General features: G+C 35.7%; 1 protein-coding gene across 1 annotated transcript; it reads left to right on the forward strand.

The window, feature by feature from the left end:
• Window positions 1-10,035: 10,035 nt before the first annotated feature.
• Window positions 10,036-22,452, forward strand: LOC139134602 (histone-lysine N-methyltransferase SUV39H2-like). The gene is given in 6 exon segments (XM_070701522.1): window positions 10,036-10,191; window positions 13,049-13,098; window positions 14,569-15,300; window positions 15,973-16,128; window positions 16,694-16,823; window positions 18,237-22,452. Coding segments are annotated over 6 exon segments (1,221 nt in total). The 5' UTR covers window positions 10,036-10,157; the 3' UTR covers window positions 18,356-22,452.
• Window positions 22,453-25,178: the final 2,726 nt, after the last annotated feature.

Below are 25,178 nucleotides of genomic sequence, written 5' to 3' on the forward strand. Positions count from 1 at the left end.
TGAGTTGTTTTGTGTGTCTTTCCCTTCTAAGCCCAAACTGTGCAGCCAGAAACTGAAGTATATTTTCAGCATTAATGTACTGCTATATATCAGTCCCTGTATCTTCCCGTAAAGGTACATTTGATATGAACAGGGTCTGCTTTTCAATGCAGCATGTTGGATATAATTACTAGCAATATCCACAAGTGACGTCAATTTCCGAGAATGAGTTCATTTCAAGAATATAAGGCAGGAATGCATGAAATATTGATAGAACAATATTTTTCATTGACGATCAAGTGAGCCTTACATGATACTATGTTTGTGCATCAGTTCTCATCATTAATAATGTACATGGTGTAATGTACACAGTCTCTACTGACATGCCAAACACATTTATCAATACTAACAATGCACAGAACACATATGTATGTGTATGCTAGCTGTATTGACAAGTTTTATATTCAACATGCCACATGAAGTAGACCAAGAAATTGTATAGTTTAATAGTCCAAAGTATGAAGACATTGCAAACATTGTGGCAAGTTAGAGTCCCTGAAAGCACATTGCAATTTATTTTACATCAGCAAGTAAACTGGAATTACCTAAGTTAGTAATTACAGCGCACTTATCATCAGACAGAACAGATTTGTCTTTTCAGTTTAGATGACTTTCAATAACATGTGAAATCATAAAACCAGAACTGGTAATTCTTGTGGGAAAAAGTGTTTCTCTGTATTTGGACTTTTAGGTTAAGTCAAGGACTGAGATGCTCATGGTCTTAACAAGTATTGAAATTTATTTATCAAACATTGGAAAAACTCTGTATAGTTCACCCTGTAAAAGTGCACATTTTATGATGTTTGATTTACAGGAAGTGCCAAACACACTGAAACCAGCTAAACTTCCTCTCAGCTATAGACTCTCCCACAGCCCCTTGTTTGCTACACAAATTACCTTAGTATTTAAGTGAGGCTGACTGAGCCAGCCAGGCTCTTGTGAGGCAAAACTTTGTCTCACCGGCTTACTAAGTCGAGCTCTGCTCGACTGAACTACTTAGGGTGCTTGCATGACCTAAGAACACGATTGGAACTAATTTGGGATAATTGGATTTTCATATTTTTCAAATTTCTCAAAAGTGTTAGTTGCCATATAGCTTATCGTTGCAATATTACAAATCAGTCATTAAAACAAGTGTGTAACATACTAGTAAAAAGAAAAGCAGATGAGCTTACATTCGCAGGTGAAAACGACCTTACTTCACCATCCAATTATCCCAAATTAGTTCCAATCGTGTTTAAGGCATAGCAGTTGAGGTGCTGTGAGAGAGTCTATCTTATGCCTTGCCAACACCATTCACTCAAGGTGCTTAAAAAGCTTGTTATTGGAAGAAATTGGTATGCATTGAAATATGTCTCTTTGTAATCCTGTAAGATGGCAATGGTAGTGTCTGTTATACAGGGATGCTTTTCATAGAATGGTAAAATTCAACTTGCAACTTTTGAGTTGTAACAGGGGTGTCCAGAGTATGGAAGTGTTGATATAAACAACAGCAAAAAGTTTAAAGGGTATACCGCTAATAATTTTTAACACACACACCAAAGTACACAGTGTTCAACAGCTTACTATTTTTTGTTGTTTTTCTGATAGACAAAGATTGCATGGCTTAATGTTAGAGTAAGTCCATGCTCTGGCATTGATTGACCATGATGCATCAAAATCCTGGAGAGACCAAATAAACTTTGAAGGTTAAGTACTGTTCTCATACTTTTCATTACGAAATGACATAGGAAAAGAAATTTTACACTGTTAAAGTATGAAGACATTACAAACATTGTGGCAAGTTAGAATCCCTGAAAGCTCTTAGCAATTTATTTTACATCAGCAAGTAGAATTACCATAGAACTGTTGATCACCGTCAATATATCTAAAATATATATATATATATATATATATATATATATATATATATATATATATATATATATATATATATATATATATATATATATATATACACACACACCACACACACACACACACACCGGTATATAGTTAGTGGTGTGTGTGCGCGCATGCGCGTGCTTGCGCCTGCATGTAATCAACGGAAATTTAGCTATATCTTGCGGGCGAAAACTTTGAACGAAAAAGTGATAATCTATACGAAAAAGCCCTCACAGTTTGGTAAGGTCAATCTTTGCTGTGTCTTTTGTACAATGATGCAACGTTTGTCGACGTCGATGGAAAGCTCATGCAAATTGATTTAAAATCTTGGTGAATTTGAAGACAAAAATTCAGGTCGCTGATGATGGTGATAACAACTAGATTTTAAAAACCAGCCTGAAATGTACAAATACGTCGTTATGTCTTTGAAAAGATTATAGAAAAGCAGTATGAAACTGTCAAAGATGTTTTATCACCGTCCCTCCAGGACCGTGGTTTTATTCAGTGCCAGGATGTCGGGTCGTTTTGTATGTATCGGTTTGGCATCTCTGCCAGTAAAATCCTTTTTCTCCCCGAGACGTGAAATTTGCTGGATGAAAATGGTTCATTTTTATCACGCATTTTAAGAGAGATGAAAATAGAAGCGCACAGAACATTTGGCAACAAAAGCCACCGAATAAACGTAGTTTTGTAAAATTAAACTTACATTTCTTTTACTATCCAAATTGACAGATGTGGTACACTGCATGAGTCTGTGAGGCTTGACTAGGCTAAGTCTAGATTCCATGTCTTGCTTCAGTTACTTTCCGAGTGGCACTGCGAACCAAGTGTAAACTGCTTCAGTGAGATGGGTAACGACTGCCATATTCGCCGGGCATATTCGGGTCTAGTGTACGAGGACAGCAAGAACCTGTTGAGATACACGTAAAATCATCGGCATTCTCAACCACTAAATGGATGTACACTCCTGGCGATAATTGCCATAGAATAAAAAATCACTTCCAGACCAAGATCAACTGGATGTAAAGCGCCCGCGGTTTCTTACCAGAATAGATAGATTTAAAAATATGACGCTTTAGAAAGAAAATGTTACATGGTTCGGGCATCTATTAAGGTGGGATAGCAGTCGAGATATTCGAGAAATGGAATGGTTCACAAGTGTAGGACTGTTCTTTTTTATATTTTATATTATTTTCTTTATTTTTATACAGGAAATCTTGGGTCTCGAATGTCGCTCCGATCCATCGCTCGAGCGCAATGATCGAAAATCAAGTGAAGAAGATCAATAAATATGTCAATCTTTTCATTTTACTTTGAAAGACATATTGGTATCGTTATGAAGTAAAGCGAGTCATTCTAGGTACAATTTAGTCTTCCGAATGCTCTCGTTTCCGTGTATTATTGGTCGACTGAGGGCGTTTGCCCACTTGAAAATCCGGTTGCTTGCAGAATGTAATTTCTCGGGACCGTCTCAACGTATGTCTCGGACTGCCCCACTTGCTGCTCAACAAACAAAACCCGTTCGTTTAGATTACAACCCGGCCCCTGTCATCTTCCTGGGAGCCATAAACGAAAATTCAAAAGTGTGAAGTGTTGATTTCAACTAGAGAGAGAACAATAACAGATGGGACATGCCGTTTGAATGATACCGACATGCAACCAGGTGAATGGATGAAATTTAGTGATACATGTAAAAGATTTATTTCATACTTTTCCTCCAACATCCTGGTGTTGTTCTATATTTAAGTGATAACAAAACTTATGTTTATGTGTAAGCTTAGTTTTTTTTATCTTAGTCTGAGTGTCAGTTGTCGATCATACCACATTTTCTCCATGCATAAGGCCATCCATGTAGAGTAAAATGTGCTAGCACTCTTGTCGTGAAGTTGTTTAGGACCACAAGTTTACCAATAAAATCATGGTCACCACTATAAGTACGTGAGTTTCCCTATCGGATTGAGTTTAAACTCTTCCCTTATCGAACGAGGTTCGCCTTTTTTTGTAGGGGCGGGGGTACTTCATCTTGCAAGAGTCTTTTATTGTAAACGGAGTTTTTACTTGTTTCCATTGATGCTATAGTGTTCAATGTAGATTGTTCTATATACATACGATGTTTCGCGCTTGATCGGTTTGGCATTTTACCGAGATGAATTTAAAGAAAACGAGGACATAGCCCGAGAAACTTCTATACTAAAGGTAACTTTCCGGTGACGTTTTGACGCCGTGACGTATAAGTAAGCGATCAAATTTGAAGGTCTGTGGTTCCTACAGTTACAAAATCTAGCGATATCTCGTTTACGACTGGCTCGTATTTAGGAGACATTTACACATTAACGTAAAATTGAATTCAGACCATACTTGAATTCGCAAACTATCAATTCATAATGGATTTGTGATTGCTTATAGTTTGATCATTCGTCCATATACATAATGAGACAGTGTTCATCATCATCATCATCATCATCATCATCATCATCATCATCATCATCATCATCATCATCATCAAAACCACCACCACCAACAACAACAACAACAACAATAACAGCAGCAGCATCTCCTAGGTCTAATATATCGTCGGTATTCTTGTCGTCAAGAAATATGTTATATAATGGTAATGGTTTTTCGTTGTTGCCAAGTTACTTAAGTTATTGAGGAAATGGGGACGGTGAAAAAGTAGTAAACTTGTACATTATGATTCAAGGGTATGTGACACGTAAGCCATGCATTTCAGTAGATGATAGACCAAGATCAACTGGATGTAAAGCGCCCGGTTTCTTATAATATCAGAATAGATAGATATATGACTTGCAGGTCAATTCATAATTTTCCGTAATGTAAGCTGTTTACTTCGAACGGTTTTATTTAAGGTATAATCACAGGGGCTCATAAGTGGCTATATAAGTCAATATTACAGCTTTTTTCTTTCTTTTTCAATGTTACAAATAAACTAGCTGAGCCTGAAGAGCACAACACTTGTGTAGCTGTCTTTTGTGTAGCTTGTATTGGCATGTATAGTGCGCCCTCAATAGGGAGTGTGATCATATGTAAATGTGACCTTTAGTTCCGTGACCTCCAGCCATTCCTACTTCCTGTCCTCGCTATGCTTACTGTACTAATTTGGGAAATTAGTACAGTAAACACAGCGACGTCAGTAAACACAGCGACGTCTGTACGCATGGCCGGCCATATGGAGAGGGAAGTAGGCATGGCTAGAGGTCACGGAACTAAAGGTCGCATTTACATATGATCACACTCCCTATTGAGGGCGCACTATACATGCCAATACAAGCTACACAAAAGACAGCTACACAAGTGTTGTGCTCTTCAGCTAGTTTATTTTTAACATTGAAAAAGAAAGAAAAACGCTGTAATATTGACTTATATAGCCACTTATGAGCCCCTGTGGTCTAATAAACTTTAAAATGACGCAATCTTATCGTTTTTATCAGTTAATATTATATTTACGTCACCAAATCATACAGAATGTTCAGAACAGTAAATGTAGGCCTATCGTTTTATTTGTCTTATTTTCAACCAATGGTGACTAGCCCCCTATTAATATTTTTTTTTAATCGTATCACAGTTTTAATTTGTCCGTGGCATTTCTCTGACGTGTGTTAATTAGTTTAGGCACGGTGAACTTCATGGACAAGGCCTAGCTTGACACACATTATTTTTTGTAAAGTTTGTATAAAGTAGACTAATACATTGGGCCTACGCAGAAAGACGAAGACGCAGAAAACCAATGAATTGATAGATGAATGAATGAATGAATGAATGAATGAATGAATGAATGAATGAATAAATGAATGAATGAATGAATGAATGAATGAAGCCCGAACGAATGAGTGATGGATAGAATGGTAGGTGGTTGACTGAGTGACATGGAAGGTTGCAACGCTCGTAGACCTGGCGTCCGTGATACTTGTTGTAGTACTATAAAAATCTGCATGGCAGGCCTGTATCTTACCACAGTCGCTTGTGGTTCGATACGGCCGCTATGTGGTATGCATCTGCCTTTCTAATGCATACCACACAGCGGCCGCCGTGTATCGAACAACAAGTGACTATGTATGATAGGTTTGCGTTCACAAATACTGGGGGTGGGGGTGGGGACTGGAAGAATTCAGGGGGATTTTAAAATTCTAGGAGTAGTATATACGTAGGCTAGAGGGGAATTGAAAGTTTTGCTCTGCGTATGGGGGGGGGGGGGGCTAAAAATATTTTGGTTCCCAATTGTTTTTTTACATTTTCAGATTCCATAGTTTGGTAGGTAACTCAATGAAAAATGAATAGCATTTATGTCATCCAATGGTTATAATGTTGGTAATAATTTAACATAATCTAGGAACATTTTGTTGCATTTCATAACTTATATTTCAAAAAGATCTAAAAATGTATGAATGCCATTGAATTTTCGTAAGGAAAACAACAAGTATGCCATGTAACGGGTAGAACCTAACACTATATTGATATTTTTTCGATATCTCATGCAATATATCAAGTACAGTTTCTTACTGTCTCGATCCCTATAGCATGCTGAAACACAATATTCGGTTTGTCGACAAGCAGTAGGCCTATACGTAAACACTAAGCTCTCATTGGTGATAATTGAATTAGAGTCCAGACTGAAAGTCATTTGTCAATGATACAAATGCACAGTACACATACACATACACAGACTGTGTTGGCAAGCTGGACAGTTAAACATGTTGTAGGGAGTAGAACAAGAATGTAGTTGTATAAACTGAACAAAAATATTGTCAAAATTATCGAAGTTGATACAGCTACTGCCCTGGTACTACCTACGATCAGTGTCACTGTCACTGCATACCGGCAGTGACAGTGATAGCTCTGACTGTGATGTAGTTGAAGAAGAGTTTGGGTCGTATGACTCTCATGACAGTGACTTTATACTTGTAGGCTACACAAGATCGGGTCGGAGATCCAGCAGACTTGACAGTTATCGATAAACAACGGACAAAAGGGACATCGACAATGCAATACTATCACTGTTCACAAAATAGTGTTGACTAAGGTACACAAAAAGAGTACATCTCCTTGAATGTTATGGCACTGTTTACTTCTATTGTACCCAGTTTTGCCATCTTTAATACACTGAATATATTAGAGTGCAACGAAAATGTGAATGAAGGCCTATAGTATATGAAATAAATATATATATGCAACGAAAATGTGAATGATCAGTATGTAGGTATGTTAAACTTGTTTTTTTAAACAATAAATTGTGTATCGACATCATTTTTGTAGTTAATTTCTTGTAGGCCTACATCATGTTGAAATGCTTTTAACTTATTCACACAGCCTGAGTATTATAGTAATATATATTGCAGCAGTCTTACAGTATATTGAATGTTGATATGTGAAATGCAACTGACATCAATATAGGTGTACATAACACCTATATGTATATTGTGTTGATAGGCTGAATACTGAATATTTCAACATTATAAGATACAAGCAAAAATACTGAAAAGTGTCTAAATTTTATTTTTGTTTATATTGTTTGCTGAATGGTATACGATTAGAAAAGTTGCAAATTTTGTATCTATAGTTAAGCTTAAGCTTATAAGCTTACTTTTGCATCATGGATTTTTGAATTCTGTATTAGAATTATCAAATAGGCCTATTACAGAAAAAAGATTGGGGTCACCATGCTTGATTTTCAACAAACGTCCGATGAAAAGTCATCGTCATATTTTAGCGAAAATCACACACAATCAATATATAAAACCATTCATTTCAAGTTCATGTAGTGAATGAAATGTTCACATAAGGGGTGGACCATTTGATATCCGGGGGGTCTGGAAGATTTTCAAAAAAAAAAATCCCAGCAGATACAAGGGGGAAAAAATTCTGCCTTAGATGGCTTATGAAAAAAAACCTGGAAAGCTAATGTGGAAGAAAAAAAATCTATCACAGTATCAGCAAGAACCTTTTGGGTTGTAACTTTCTCATTTCCGTGCACCCTTCTTGTCTTTCTTGGCTTTTCCACTTGCCTAAAATGCATCAAATGCATCGTGCTAGCCATGATTTTCATCATTCAATTTCATTTTTCGGCGCGCCATTCGGGCGCGTAACTTTAATGATATTAAGACATATTTTTCAGAGCCCCGCCCTAGTGCAAAACTTTAATATATCAGACATACATATATCTATGATATATGTATTGTTAAAATATTTCGGTGCGCCTTATGTTTAGACAATTTTGGGACCAATCCTGACGGGTGTAGCATGCTAGGAGGGTACGCTTACCCATTCCGGACACCTGGTACCACCACTAACTATCAGTGGTTCAGGATGGTCCTACTTAAATTTGTAAATCTCAAATGTCCCATGGACCTGGTAATGTATTACCTTGAATGAAAATGATTATTGGACCAGTTTAAATGATGTCATATTTATGAAACTGTCTGATAATTTTATGTTGTTGTCCTCCTTGAGACAACATCCCGTTGTATTGAGATATCTGTATGTTTAAAATTTTTCAGTCCGCCCTCCGAGCGCATAACTTTAATAATAAATAAGACATATTTTTCAGAGCCCCGTCCTAGTGCAAAGCTTTAATATATCAGACATTCATACATCTGTGATATGTTTAAACTTTTTTGGCGTGCCCTTCGGGTGCATTTCTTTAAATATCAAACAATATTTTCAGCATACCCTTCAGCTGCATGACTTCTAGTATCAGATATATATGTATATATATATATATATATATATATATATATATATATATATATATATATGAGATATCAGAGATATCAGATATACATATATATATATATATATATATATATATATATATATATATATATATATATATATATCAGAGATATCTGGATATTTAATATTTTTCGGCGCGCCCTTTGGGCGCAGTAAATTAATATATCAGAGATATATGTCAGAAATATCTTGAAGTTGATGTCTGTAGATTGAAAGTCTGTTTTGCAAAGTGTACTCTAATCATTATGAAATCTGCAGTTCATATGAAAAGCATGACAAGTTCCTGACACTTTTCTGTTTCCTCTATGAGAATTCAGTATTAGAAAGCAACATGCACTAATATTTCACAATCACATTTTTCTTACAACAGTTCTGGACATCTGGTTATGCATAAAAAGAGTGGAGTACATTCACCGCTCATTCAAAATACTGTATTCAAACTTTAGAATTGACACTTTTAAGTTCCTATCTTAAAACTGACATGACAACAATTTCATTAAAACACTGAATGACTGAATGTTTAAAATATACCCCAAAAATTATATATATATATATATATATATATATATATATATATATATATATATTATATATATATATATATAATATATATATATATATATATAATATATATATATATATATATAATATATATATATATATATATATATATATATATATATATATATATATATATATATATATATATATATATATATATATATATATACACACACACACACACTGAATTATTCAATTTATATTCTACTGTATGTTTTACCTTTGTCCTGTGCAGGGGGGTCACCCTGTTTTCGAAAGTTGGAAGGGGGGGGGGGTCAGCCACTTTTTGACGTCAGCAAAAAATAATCCACCGTCTGTCGGGCCAAAGAAACTCACCAGTCCCTTATGTACAAGTCCGTTGATGTATGATAAACAGATTGATTTTGCAACATCGCGGCATTAAAAAAATAATTCTTTGAAGGAAGAATGCAAAAAAAAAAAAAAATTCCAGGATTCACAAGGAAAAAAAACATCCGGTGGAACATGTGGGGAAAAAAATAATGACCCCCCCCCCCAAAATCTTCCAGACCTCCCCAGGATATCAAATGGTCCACCCCTAACACAAAAGTAGAACTTCATTCCCGGAATCAATTCACGCTACGAGTACGATGTGGTGTTCACCACACCGAAGAAACACGTACGGCCCTGGGCTAAGCCTATAATTACTGACTGGAGGGACCGTGTCACAGACAATATTTACCAACTTAGAAATAAAGTACTTCCCCAAATGACGGCTCAATAATCGAGTGTGTAACGCGTGCTGTCACTGGAATAGATTCAAGTTGCTCTGTAGGTTAGGAATCCAAGCGTACGACATGCTACACGAATGGGAAATCTATATCTACACGACAAATGGGAGCGTAATTGGAGCACGTGACCTGATAGACAACCAATCAAGTGATTGGATAGACAAGTGAAAATCCAAAATGGCAGACAGCGGGAAGGATTCCACAATGAGTGGTAAGTATTTCTTTGTAATTTATCTTTAATATTTCCATTGGATCGTGAAGTATGTCACTATACTACGCTGTCTTTTGTTTTTCTTTAGTAACTGTTACTCAGACGTTTAAGGACTGGTGTGAAATTGCGTCTAATGTGCCCGCGACCCCTTTCGACGAAGTCCGCTGATAGTGTGTGTATATTATATTGGAAAAAGCACAGTGTACAGTTGGACCGTTAAAGCGTTAGACCTAAGACATTATCCCTGTACCGTCCTATCGAACTTTGTGGTTGAAATGAACATCAAGTCGCATTAAGACCATTCATTCAACTGACAATCTGTATACTTAATTGTAGGTTTTCAGTGCCTTCATGCAGCTAACGTAGTACCAGTGTAACGATACAGTATTAAACTCTAAAGTAAAACGCAGCAAGGCACAGACCAAAATTGGATTTTCTCCCGATCGGGAGAAAAATTGACCTCCGGATCAGAATAATTTCTCCTGATACGGAGACTTTTTTGATAGAGTAGTTCTGTGCAATTTACTAGACATTTGCGCATTTAGAAAAAGTGTACCAGTGAGGATGGGTTTACCATTGTTCTGAAAAAGTTCACCATTGTTTTCTTTGTATATTTTCACATTTATTCAATAATAGTGATACCCTCTGGAGAAAAGGCATACAGCATAATGTCACTTCACATGAAAATTGTATTTCCGAAGTGTGGATCAACTCCATTTGTACTTTTTTAACGACGTAGTCATGTCTCTGAATTCATTAACATTTTGAAACTGTTACACATTTTGGACAAAGTCTCCCGATCGGGAGATTGCTGTCATTTTTGAGAAAAACCACAGTCAATCGTGATCTATTCAGCTTTTGGACTATTCGCCTATAGACATATGTACATAAGCGAGAAAACCCGGGTTTTTTCTCGCTTATGTACACACGTCTGTAGGCGAATAGTCCAAGAGCTGAATAGATCACGAGTGACTGTGGAAAAACTTTCATCGAGTGGCTGTATTTAAATACATGTAACATTTCTAGAAAGAGAGAATCCCCCTTTTGATCTAGTGTGCCTTGCTGTTAAGGGACTGGTCAGTTTCTTCGGTGGGGAGGGTCGGATAATTTTTTGCAGACATCAAAAAGTGGCTCACTCCCCCCGCCCCTTGCTGATTTGCACAGTGTCTGAGACAATCTTTTTTTATATCCCTGAAACTGTAAAAGCTCAGCTAAAGATGACAAAACTACCTTTTGTTAGCTATCATGAGAAAACACCTTTAATTTGAAAACCTGTGACAAGAAGGAAAATAGTTGCATCGATGAGAGTAAAAATATCTTGTCATTTTTCTCTTTCTAAAATATATCACTGTATCTTGAAATATAACTGCATGTTGCTTTCTCATACAGAGCTCTCATAGAGAAAACAGTGGAGGATCAGGTTTTTGTCATGCTTTGTATATGAACTGTAGATTTCATATTGATTACTATGCTTTGCACATTAGACTTTCAATTTGCAAACATTCAGATAACTCTGATATATCCCCCTAATATATAAAGTTATGCGCCCGAAGGACACACAGAAAACTGTAACTCAATGATGTAATTTGTGGCTGGTATGATGCTATGCAAAACACACTTTCAATTTGCAGACATCCAGATAAATCTTATGTGTATCTCTGTTGTGCTAAAGTTATGCACCTAAAGGGTGCGTCAAAAACTGTAACTGAGTGATGCGATTTGTGGCTGCCTCTGGTACAATGCTTTGCATAACAGACTTTCAATTTGCAAACATCCAGATAATCTGATATATATATATATATATTTATATATATATATATATATATATATATATATATATATATATATATATATATATATATATATATATATATATATATATATATATATATATATATATCTGATATGGTAAAGTTACATGCCCGAAGGGCGCGCCAAATGATGCAATTTGTATTAGCCAGTGTCTTGATTCAAACACACGACCCCCCCCCCCCCATTGAGCATTTCAAAAACATGGTGACCCCCATCTCCAAAGTCAAAAACAGGGTGAAACACCCCTACCCCATGATGAAATTGACCAGTCCCTTAAGGTAGAACGCACCTCGGAGACAGACATTCGGACTCTCAAACTTTTACAATTCTCTTCTGATATACCACATGTGGAGGTTCATTTTAAAGCTCTTGGTGAAAGAAAACTTTTCACCGGCTTAGTTTTTCGAAATTCGAAAATTTTTAATTTTTCTCCATAGAGTTAACACAGGGATGGCGGCCATTTTGAATTTCTAATGTCGGTAAATCTTGGGTAATTTTTATTCTCTAGTACCAAAATTTGCATGGTGACCCCCTGTTTTTATTCTTGATTTTGAAAGAGAATGATTAAAAGATTCCTTGAGGAAAGTTAGAGCAAAAGTTTAAGTCTTTCACTTTCGAGGTGCATACTACCTTAATTACTGCAATTTGATTAATCTACGACCCAGGATACATGGGCAGTGCATACGGAATTAAGTGGTGGTTTTAAGTCACTGGCTAACTCGAAAACCACACCTGGATTCTAGACATTTGTCAGGCTTTGATTTGATTCCCATTCTCTTTGTGCTTGACTCTATCAGTGCCCAGCCCCTCCCGTGTGATTCTACATGTACCTCTCTAAAATCTAATTTTAAAATCTATCTCGAATTCTTTCCATTCTTTCTAAAGCACACTACAACTTTACAACCAGATGACCTCTGTTCAATCACTGCACATTTTCAAGGTGGTATGATTGTCAACAATGAGGCAGTACTCTCTCCTAAATACATAATCTCTAAAGTGTTTTTAATGGTTATTTATAATTTATTTTCTCTCAATTATCACACAGAAACTGAATATGAAGTGGAAGCCCTTGTAGATTATGTGAAAGATAAAAAGGTAGGTTATAAAATAACATTTGGTAAACATCCTGTGAATCATGAATGTACTCATCATAGTCACAGACCAAAGTCACGGTCACAGTGATGTATTGTTTCAGTATATTCCTGTGTACCCTAACCCTCCAATCACCATTTCACTTATTATGGACCCACTGTATCTAGACTTCCTCAAATCTTCTGCCACTACCTCATTGTGTTGCAAACACCAGGCTATGCTTATTGTATAGGAAGGGGGTCGTTGGAACAGCTCTCAAATGTCATATGGGACCCATACAACCATTGTAAACTCTGTATCTAAGGTACGTTGACAATTGATGAAAGTTAAAACATGTTTATTGTTATGTACATCATAAAATTGAAATGTTTCAGCTGTCATGTTGACCTGATGCATCTAGATATCATGCATGAAATACAAATTTTGTAAACAAAAAAAGTCGCACAGGTACAGTTCCAAAGACCCCTCCCTTTAAGCGTTGACCCTAATTCTGACAGACTGTATCACTTTCCTATCTGCAGAGTCAGTTAAAAGTGGTATTTAGCAAAAATCTTATGTTATTTTCACCAGCTTGGCATAGTATGTTACAGCAGATTGGTCAGTAAAAATCAAATTTACTTTATCTAGGTATTCAGGGGCTTACAAAGTTTTTGTTTAAATGCTACATATTGGACCTATTTTTGCCTCACTGATTTTAACTTACCTGATGGTAACACATGAATATGGCGGGATATGTGCTACTTGTCAAGGGTAGGACTCTACCACAATGCATAGCCAATGACCGGCTGCAAGAGAGTCAAAGCCCTCTTAAAAACATTCATAAATCCATAACTGGTTAGCATACATCAAAACGTGAATACTGTCAAGTCAAAACATGGTTGTAATGTGATGGGTACAGCAGCTTTACCAAGCATTTACTCAACTTATTCCCATTAGCACCTACCAGTCCATAGGCTTTCTTTCAAGACCATTGTTTCCCTGACACATTGTCAAGACAGCAGAGACAGACATGGCAAGGAGTGAAGCAAAGCAACACTTCACTTCTCACTCGCATCGCTTTGCGACTTTCTTGGTAGTCCTTCATTATCTACTGCTGGTGGCACACTTTACCATAATTACTATGCTTAAGCAAAGCAATGAGCTCTTGAAAATGGAACTACAGTGCTCACTCAGTGGCTAGTAGACATGCATTTATGTCCTTCTTTCTGCTATGTACACAAATAACTTTACATTTGACACACAATACCGTAGATTATACCATAGACAACTGAATACAACTAGGACCGTCGATCAAGTTTGGGTTAGTAGACAGAAAATGTAACATCAACTGCTCTTCAAACATCTAAAGGGGATAGTTAGCATATATGATCCACATCAAGTGATTTATATAGTGGTACTCAATTTTATGATATGCAATGTTTTTCTTGCAATTCTTTGTATCAAATAATTTGTTAATTGTTTATTGTTGATCAGGGCAAAGAATGGTATTATGTGAAATGGCAAGGCTATTCATCCAAAGACAACACCTGGGAACCCAAGTCTAACCTGGTTAACTGTCCATCATTGATCAAGAAATACCGCAGACAGCTAAAAGAAGAGAAGCTGAATGCAAAGAAATGTACCAAGAAACGACAGATATTACCTCAAGATATTCTTAACGGCAGCGCCAAAAAACGGCTCAAATGTGATCAGGATGAAGGGGAGGAGGATGACGATGATGACTGTTTTGGTGAACAAAGTACAGAGATCAAGCAAAAATTGAGAGTCTGGGCAGCAGATATCAGAGCCAAATGTACTGACCCTGCCCCTATTAGAGTTGAGAACAAAGTTGACAATGAAGGACCACCAACAAACTTCACATACATTAATGAGTACATAGGTGGCCCGGGTATTCACATCCCCAGTGACCCCTTACTTGGTTGTGAGTGCAAGAACTGCTTTGAAAATGCTGACTCATGCTGTCCAACCCTTGCCGGCGGCAAGTACGCATACAACAAGTACAGGAGGATCAGGATTAAACCCGGAAAGCCAGTCTTCGAGTGCAACAGAAGATGCAAGTGCGGCCCTAAGTGTCCAAACAGGGTGGTTCAGCATGGACGGAAGTTCAAAGTCAGCATATTTAGAACAGCAAACGGCTGTGGATGGGGAGTGAAAACACTTGAAGATATCCGAAAAAATTCATTTGTAATGGAATATGTTGGAGAGGTAAATATATTTTGTTTTGATCTACAAGTTTGTTACTTGTATTAAAATGCAAACTATTTTTGAAGGTTTAGAATATCCTCTTTCCTCCTGGACAGTATCACTTTTCCATCTGCCAAGTCAGTAAAAAGTTGTGTATTGAGCCAAAACCGTGTATTTTCACCCACTTGGCCTGGGTTTGTTACAGCATCTTTTGTCTGTAAAAAAAGTTTTTACAGATGTTATGGACCTTCAACTCTTCAGTTGCTGGAGATTATAGACTAGAGATTAACAGAATCTCACACCCCCAAGGACCTGGGATCAGATTTTTCACACGAGTTAGGGATGTTTTGTCTCACACGAGCCGCAGGCTCGTGTGAGACAAAACATTATCTAAAATCGTGACAACTCTGTCGTCTGCCACTGTGTACTTTGACCTGTTTACTTTGTAGTTCCGGCCCATGTGTTACTCGTCATGCCATTGGATAACATTTTGCATGCGGAACGAAACAGGCTGTTTATCATCCAATCAGAGCACATGTATTATTTAGTGCAGAGTGTGGGATTGATTTTTCCCACACTGTCAATCCCGCACTCCCAGCGGCCAGCAATGTAAGAAACCTGTAAACCAGACAAGAATTTTAACTGATTTTGTTGTAGTGTACTTTGACTGTTGGTTTTAATTTCTTCCTCCAGGTTATCTCCAATGAAGAAGCAGAATGCCGAGGCAGAATATACGATGGCAACTGAAGAACCTATCTCTTTGACTTAGACTATGATAGCAGTCAGGACTGTGCCTTTGTAGTGGATGCTGGTTTCTATGGAAATGTCTCTCATTTTGTCAATCATTCGGTGAGCATTATATAGGTATACAGTAATTACTGGTATATGTTTAAACACAACACCAGAACATGATGATGCAAAATATTTGGTAGTTATACTATAGGTAGACAGAGACAGCTTGTTTTGGTTTTATATTTTGCTGATAATTAGGCTAGAAATGTTGCTAGTTGTCTTTCTTTCCCCAAGTTACAACTATACTACTACTGTGAAAGGTCAGCATTTTAGAAAAAAGTGGTGATATGTTCATGAAAACAGCACTTTCTGTTGAACTGCAAAACTTTTTGACAGAGACATAAATGAAAAAAGAGTCAATATCTGCAAATACATTTGCATGCAACTGCAAGTACCGTATATCCTACATGTTACCAGTAGTACCAGTGTGATTGATTATATTAAATGGAATCATTTTTCCCCTATCAGTAAGTAGCTTCTTGTTTAGACATTCTGGACATTCACCAGTATTTGAAATACCATACATTTGTCTCGATAAATACTATCATATACTTTGTGCACATTTTCCATCTGGGTTCAACCATCATGGTGTCTACATTGCTTATTAATTTCTGTATCACAGTGTGATCCCAACATGGTGGTCTATGGTGTCTGGATCAACCAAGTGGACCCTAGGATGCCAAGGATAGCACTGTTTGCATGTCGAGACATCAAGGCTGGCGAAGAACTTACATTTGACTATCAGATGACAGGTAAGTCTTTCAATATGTGACAAACCACCCATTGACAAAACGGTTTTCATCTACCTAGCACTTCAAGGGCAACAAGCCAAATGTTTCTTTGATGTTATTATGGTATTATAAACTGTGATGTTTTCAAGGGATGTACAAAAATATTCAAAGCTTAGTATAAAAGCATCTATAAACTATTTTAATTAGTTATTTTCTCCTAATGGGAATTACTGCACAAGCTCATATATTAAAGTCCCATTAGCTGTATCTTTTTTTTTTCCATAAGATGGTTTTAAAAAATACCGCAATTATACGGTGTCGCTCAAATTTGATCAGAATTGGTACATACCAAAGATCAACAATAAGTGTTATTTCTATCTGTTCAGTGCAGGAAAAGTATACGTTGATGTTATGACAATTTCTGCACAGTACAACCAGAAAAACAACAAGAAATATTTAAACCAGAAAATTATGAATGACAAAAGTAAATAAGGTCTGAAACCTTAGGTACTGAAGGTCAACTTTAGCAACATGCATAGCAGAGAATCTTTCAACCATGGATGTACAAAAATAGACATCCATGCTTTCAGCAGATCTGTTAATATGTCACAGTTCATAAACAATGACAGGAAATGACCAATTAGCTGTTTAAGTTACTGCTACAACTCCCAAACATAATAGGTAGCCTGCATACATGTACAAGTAGGTTTAAGGTCAAAATCCTCTTATTCAGATGTGTGGGCTGATTCAGTTCACTGCCACCACTCCTGCACATTTGCAGGATTTCCCTTTTTCTTACCTCATTTGCACATTTTTGACACTGACGTGTTCATTTGAACAAATTCACATCTCAACCCCTACATCTACCTGTACACCAAATACTGAGACGGTAGCTTTGGCGGTATGGGAGCCTTTGTGTGTGACGGACATACATCCGCACATACATACCCACAAATATACAGACATACAAACACCACTGCGACTCATCATATTAGCTCTTTTTGGTATTTATATATAAAAACAAATATGAGCTAATAAAAAGCACCTTATGTAAGAGAGCTTTCCAAATTGTAACCACAAAACTTTTTCCAAACATTGGTGATGAATGAACAACTTAGATTTATCAACTAAATAATTTTCAAGTTGCACCTCAAGTATGGCTGCCTGCTAATATGTGAGTAAGTGTCTGAATTTTAATTGACCAAAGCCATTACCAAGGATTGAAATACTGACAAAGATAACTTGTCCTCATAACTGGAATTCAAAACAACTCTCTAAAGACTTGATGCTAAATACCCAGATTGCAAAATTTTTGATGTACAGTACTATACAACTGAGAACATTTTTTTCTGCAATATTTTTGATTGTGAAGTTATTATACATGTTATAATTACAGCGGACTTTTTTCATGCTTTATACACATCTAATCTGTAGGGGCGTCAAGAGAAGATGCTGACACAAGTAACTCAGAAGTCTTTGACAATGAATTTGCACAGCCTAACAGTTTTCCCTGTAAGTGTGGATCAGAAAATTGTCGGAAGTTTCTCTTTTAGAGTCAGAGTACAGATTCAAAGATGCGTCGTCATCCTGGGAAACTTGACAGACCGAAAGTGGTTTTTAACTATTTTCCTTCTCCTTGCCACCAGAATTTGGAGTGTCCAAATCTGTCAGGTTACATGTTGGATTCAGAATACAGCTATACCTTCTTATTAGTTGTACTTGACTGAGAAAGACCAGCCATGAATAATATCAGTCATTCAGAACAATGGAATCACTGCAAAGTCATGCCATTTAACCTGTTCATCACTATTCCCTGTAAACAAGTCTACATTCACCATTGATAACAGTTAGTTTGTGCCAAACCATGGTGGTGAAAGGTTTATAACAACTAAATAGCAAAGAAAATTCTGAATTTTTATGCTGATTGTGAATTTCAAGACTTGACTGTAGGATGGGTTAAAAAAACTGAGTCCCTTTGATAAGTTGTCCTTGTTGAAGGGACTGATTTGGATTGAGTGTGGAGAGTGAGGTGGACCATTTTGATCTGTCCATTTGACCGAAGAAAGACTATTTGATGTTAGAGTTTTTTCTGCATTGTTTGTATTCAATGATATGTGCAGAGATGCTTCTACTGTTTATGTAATTAAATGTTCACTTTTGGTTGTGTTTTTTTTTCCATGGCTAAGGGCCAAATATAAGGGTATTAGAATTCCTTTAAAGCAATTCTCGGTACCTTAAATACGATTTTGCCATCTAAGTGAGTCATGAAAGTCTCTTGTGGTTGACTAAATCTTCAATATAGCAGATTTCTATTGGCAAAACCCAAAAGATTACAGAAAAAAATGTAAAGTTTTAGGTTAACAGAAATTTCAAGCATGAAATGCCTGAAAAGATTACTGAGTTTAGCTAGTTTCACAAACAAACAGAACTTTTTGCCATTACAGCAATTACATTTGTGATTAAAGTATTTACGAGATCAATGTCTCAAACTCTTGCTGTGGTGAGAAGTCAACTTTCTACCCACAGTGCATTTCGGTATCATGTAGTTTGCCCCTCCCAAGCACAAGACAAAAGCTATTTAAGATAGCAAGAATTCCTGTTGAACTTTTTATTAAGACAGCCTACGATAAGAAAATTTTTCTATTGTAGACAGATGGTGTGTTTGTGTTGATATTGGAGGGGGGTGGTTGTAGTTTGCCAGTCTTGTGTTATTTTTGATCTGTAATATTTTATGTATATCAGGGCATTGTCTTGACTCAAGCATGTATTCATGGCCATTGGCCACACCTGCGTAATAGTGGGTCTGACACTTCCAATTGTTATATTGCACCTCTTAGGGTGCCTCTCATAATAGATAAATAATATCACAACCCCTAGGACATTGTTAAATTGTAATGTGGCTTGGTATTATCCCAGTATGATCCAGTCCTGCTTGTTAAATTTCCAAAAGTGAAAAATTGTGTTTCTGTAAATTTGTCATAATAGTATGGTAGAGGAGACTATGGAATCTTGCTTCACAAAAGAGAAAGCAATGAGTTTTTAGTCCATCATATGCAATACCACAGATAATAAAACCCAAAGATAGTGCTGAAATAACCAGTTCGATTTCTCCCCCAAGGGAAATGAATGAATTTCTTATGCAATAATAGTACTGAGTATGGTGCCCAATTTGAATTGAATTTGATTTGTAAAGTTGTTAGAGAATTTGTCACTGCCTAAATTGGCTGCATAGCAGATATGATCTCCTTGAACCCTTTTCCGGCCAAGTCCATATTTCACCACCTGGTCAAGATGGTCAAAATTAATGAAACACAACGTATTCCATATGATGTATTTTAACATAATACTGTACATTTGAAGGCTGTTGAAAACATAATACTATATAGATGATTTTTTTTTGACAACAGATGCTATATCATACCAAGCCAACTGGGTGAAAATATATCATGTTTTGGCTCAATACGCTTTTTACTGACTTGGCTGATGGGGAAGTGATACAGTTATTACTGTCTGGCAGGAAAAGGGTTAATATTTTTTTGAAATGAAATAGAAATGTTTTGAAATTTTTCAGAAATTAAGATTATTAAATCAGCGGATTATGGAAAGGGTGAAAACACTTTCATTGGTCAATGATACCTGTTGTAATTCTAAATGATGTGAATGTTATGATACCTTTCTTGATTTTCAGTTCAAGACTTGTAACTGTGATAAATCTTTTGTAAGACATCAGTTAATTTCTCATTTTATATTTCAAAGCCACAAAAGTTCTCCTCAGGAATTTGCACTGTATATGTTTGTTGAAACCTTTAATGAAAAATTCTAGTTTTTAATGTCCACAGTAATTATTTTCTTAATCTGGCAATGGTGACTTAGTGCAAAATCAAATGAATACTGCCATTCCATGAAAGTTTATCTCAGGATTATTTTTTAAAGGTATGAGATATTTGACTGAATATAGCAGAGAGAATTTGAGAGAATATAGCAATTGTTTGTTCTGCATGTACTCTGAAATAGTACCCTTTCTGAAATATGTGTGAGTGTGTTGCAAAGAGGTGTTCATGTTGTGAGTATTGTTTTTAATAAAATAATTAGAAGAAAATATTTTGTTTCGTTAGATTATAAGATTAAATAGATTAGTTTGAAGTACTTGTCATTGGTTGTTAAACAGTTGCATCTGGTGGAATCTGTACAGCAATTACATTTTTGGAAGATAATGCATGTTTAAAATTTCTTAATTAGTGAATTCATGAGCACAAATAGCAAAATCACCTCATGCAATCATTACTGTGTGGCGGTATGTGCATTCAGTACTCTATCATGATTATTGTGCTTTTTTGTGAATAGAATTTTTTTTACATTTGATTTAAAATCTACCTTTGAGTCATCAAGTTGCAAATTCCATCAACAGGATTCCAGAGTTTCATCCCTATAATCCTCTGTAGAAGTCCAAGTTTGCAATAGAAAACAATAGGATTAGGCTAAAACACGGGAATGAAAAGGGTAGCCATGATATTAAATGTGTTTCAAATTGGACTACAGATTGTTCATTGATTTACTGTGCCAAAGATCCTTTGTTTTGATGTGTAGTTGTTATCAATTATACCATTTATAGTGGGAAAAATGTTTTCCAGTGTGTGTCACATCTGATCACAACATAATGCAGGTAACTTACCAACAATCCTATTTTTTTAATACAACGCTGATGCTATGTGACTGAACCATGAAAATTTTTAACAATGCAATTGTAAAAAGGAAAGCTAATCAGGGATTGCATTAGAGGGATAAACAGATTTCCATTTTTTAAGATTTTTTTAACTTTAAAAGCCGAATGATCTGACCCTTTGCTGGTCTTTCAGAATTATTTTGTTAGTGGTTTGTCCTGTAACAGTTGGTTTGAGTCTGTAGCATAATAAAGGCCAGTATTTCTTTAAGACTTGATTGAAACCAAAGAAAACTTTGCTTTGTAGAAATGGTCACTTCCAAAGTTTCAATTTTGGATAGTTGCAGCTTGGAAATTTAATTACCCTAGACCTATCCTTTAGTGAGTGGACAATGCCTGGTGTCTAATTGTCAATTTGTCATAATACCCTTTCAATAAGTAATCAGAGAATCTTTATGAGATGTATTGGAGTCTGGGTTGAGCTGGAGTTTTATGTCACTATTACTCCCGGAGTATTACTTCCAAGGTATTTAAGACTGCTGGTTTCTCAATACGGCAGAATTTGTAATTTTCAAAAAGTCAGTTAAAAGTAGTGTCCTGTGATTCAACAAAATTGAGGGACACAGCACAGCGTAGAAATTAAGTCAAGGTCCAAGTTATTTTGGCATGATTTTAAGGCCATTCTTTCATTTGAGTGTACTGTACTGTAAATAGTCCTACATCTTCATAACTAAACACATATGTAATGGTCCAATGTTTAATACTGTTTCCTGTCAGTTGTGTTTGAATTTTATTTTCCCTTTCTGAAACTTCACACTGCAATTTTTTAGATTTTGATATTGAAAGCAATAAGTAATTTCTTGAGATTCTGTGCCAGTATTCATGAAGTTAAATCAATCTCCATGTAAATTTTTCTATTTTGTATTGTCAACTATCTGTGATGTGAATTATTCCATTGTAATAAATGGGCACTGTTTCAGGACACATGTACAGGTTTGTTTTTTGTGTGCTTTTTTCACTTTTGAATAAGTCTTTTCATAGAAATCTGACATGCCAATTCTGACATTTTCAAATGTATTCATATAAGAGTGGTACACCAAGTGGAATGCTAAGTTTATACAAGTGTTCTAAACATAGATCTTAGGCATGTGATCGAATTCAACCCATTTTTAGCTCCCATATATATGCATATGTATATATGCAAATGGCAGGTATTCGTATAAGGTGGGAAAATGTCGTCTGTATGTATGTATGTATGTATGTATGTATGTATGTATGTATGTATGTATGTACGTCCACATCAAAAACTCCTAAACCGTAGCACCTACTGTCTTAGTATTTGGTGTACAGGTGCACCTAGGGGTGGAGATGTGAATTTGTTCAAATGAACATGTCAGTGCCAAAAATATGCAAATGAGGGGAAAAAAAGGAAAAATCCTGCAAATGGCTAAAACTCAGTAAGCATTGGTCAGATTTGGTTGAAACTTGGTATGCAGATTTTTTAGGTATTCTAAATTATGTGTGCAAAAATTGGGATGAAATTTGCATGTTTGTATTTTTAGGGTATTTTTTCCGTTTTTAGTCAAAAAATCTTGTTCTCTGAAATCACTCGTGTGATTGCTATGAAACTTAATATTCATGTTCCTCAGGATGACCTCAGTCATGCTTGTACAAATTGTATTGATATTGTCATATTTGTAATTTTGGGGCAATTTTCCCAATTTTTGATAAAAAAAATTTTTATCCAAAAACTACTGATTTGATAGCTTTGATATTTGGTATACAGGTATCTAAGATTAATCTCAATATAATGTATTGAAGGTATGTTGAAACTGGCAATTTTTAGCTCCGCTGTCAGCGACGCGGAGCTTATCAAATAGGTTGATTTTCCATTGTCGTCGTCGTCCGTCGTAGTCTGTCAACAATTGCCTCTCCTCTGAAACCACAAGTCCAATTGCTTTGAAATTTTTTATGCAGCTCACTTGGGGTGACCTCACTTAAGTTTGTAAAAATCGTAGTGAAATTTTCATATTTGTGTTTTTAGGGCATTTTTTGGTGTTTTTGGTAAAAAAATCTTCTTCTCTGAAACAGCTTGTCTGATTGCTTTGAAATTTGATATGCAGTTTACTTACTTAGGTGACTTCAGTCAGATTTGTTCAAATTGTGGTGAAATTTGCATATTTGTATTTTTAAGGCAATTTTTGTCATTTTTGTTAAAAAATCTTTAAAATCTTCTCCTCAAACTACCAGTCAGATAGCTTTGATATTTGGTACATATGTCCCTAGGGATGATCTATTTCAGATTTGTTCAAATTGTGCAGAAATATGCAAATTTGCATTTTTAAGGCAATTTTTGCGATTTTTGGTCAAAAAATGTATTTCTCAAAAAGTACTGGTCTGATAGTTTTGAAATTTGGCATACAGGTTTCTATGTAGATTACTAAGTAATATATATTGAATTTCTGATGACATCTGTAATTTTGTATTTTTGGGGCAATTTTTGCCATTTTTGGTGAAAAAATGTGTATTTCCAAAAGTACTCATCTGATAGCTTTGAAACCTGGTATACGAGTTTCTACAGATGAACTGAATGATATTTATTGAAATTATGATGAAATCTGCAATTTTGTATTTTTGGGGCAATTTTTGCCACTTTTGGTCAAAAAATGTGTATTTCCAAAACTTCTCATCTGATAGCTTTGCGATTTGGTATACAGGTTCCTACAGATCACCGTAACCCTTTCACCCCATCTCCCTGTATACAGGTCCAACTTTACCATAAAAAACAACAGGGTTGGACAAAACAATGGTGGTGAAAGGGTTAATGATATTTATTGAAATTATGATGAAATCTGCAATTTTGTAATTTTGGGGCAATTTTTGCCATTTTTGGTCAAAAAATACTGGTCTGATAGCTTTGAAATTTGGTATACAGGTTTCTACAGATGAGCTTAGTAATATATATTGAAATTCTGATGAAATCTGTAATTTTGTATTTTTGGGGCAATTTTTGCCAATTTTGGTCAAAAAATGTGTACCGGTATTTCCAAAACTACTCATCTGATAGCTTTGAAATTTGGTATAGAGGTTTCTATAGATGAACTAAATGATATTTATTGAAATTATGATGAAATCTGCAATTTTGAATTTTTGGGTCAATTTTTTCCATTTTTGGTTAAAAAATGTGTTTCTCAAAAAGTACTGTTCAACAGCTTTGAAATTTGGTATACAGGTTTCTATAGATGAACTAAATTTGATCTTTTGAAATTATGATGAAATCTGCAAATTTTATTTTGGGGGGCAATTGTTGCCATTTTTGGTCAGAAAATTTTGTTCTCAAAAAACTACTCATCAGATAGCTTTGGTTGACATGTTCTTAGGGATGATCCGATGTGATATATTCAAAGTATGATGAAATCTTCAATTGTGTATTTTTGCAGCTATTTTAGCCACTTTTTTCTGGCCACTGCATTGAGCTATCAAAGATTTCCACCTTCTTCATCAGCATGTGTCAAAAATAGTTATTCTCTACATAAACACAGCGGAGCTATATCGGCCGCTAGGTCGCTTGTTTTTTATTTTGGGGGCAATTTTTGCCTTTTTTGGTCAAAAAATTTTTCTCCTAAAACGTCTGATCTGGTAGCTTTGATATCTAGTGTACAGGTTCCTAGGGTTTATGTTAAAATTAGATATATTCAAAATTAGGATGAAATCAG

This window comes from Ptychodera flava, chromosome 6 (genome assembly GCF_041260155.1).
Source record: "Ptychodera flava strain L36383 chromosome 6, AS_Pfla_20210202, whole genome shotgun sequence".
Lineage (NCBI taxonomy): Eukaryota > Metazoa > Hemichordata > Enteropneusta > Ptychoderidae > Ptychodera > Ptychodera flava.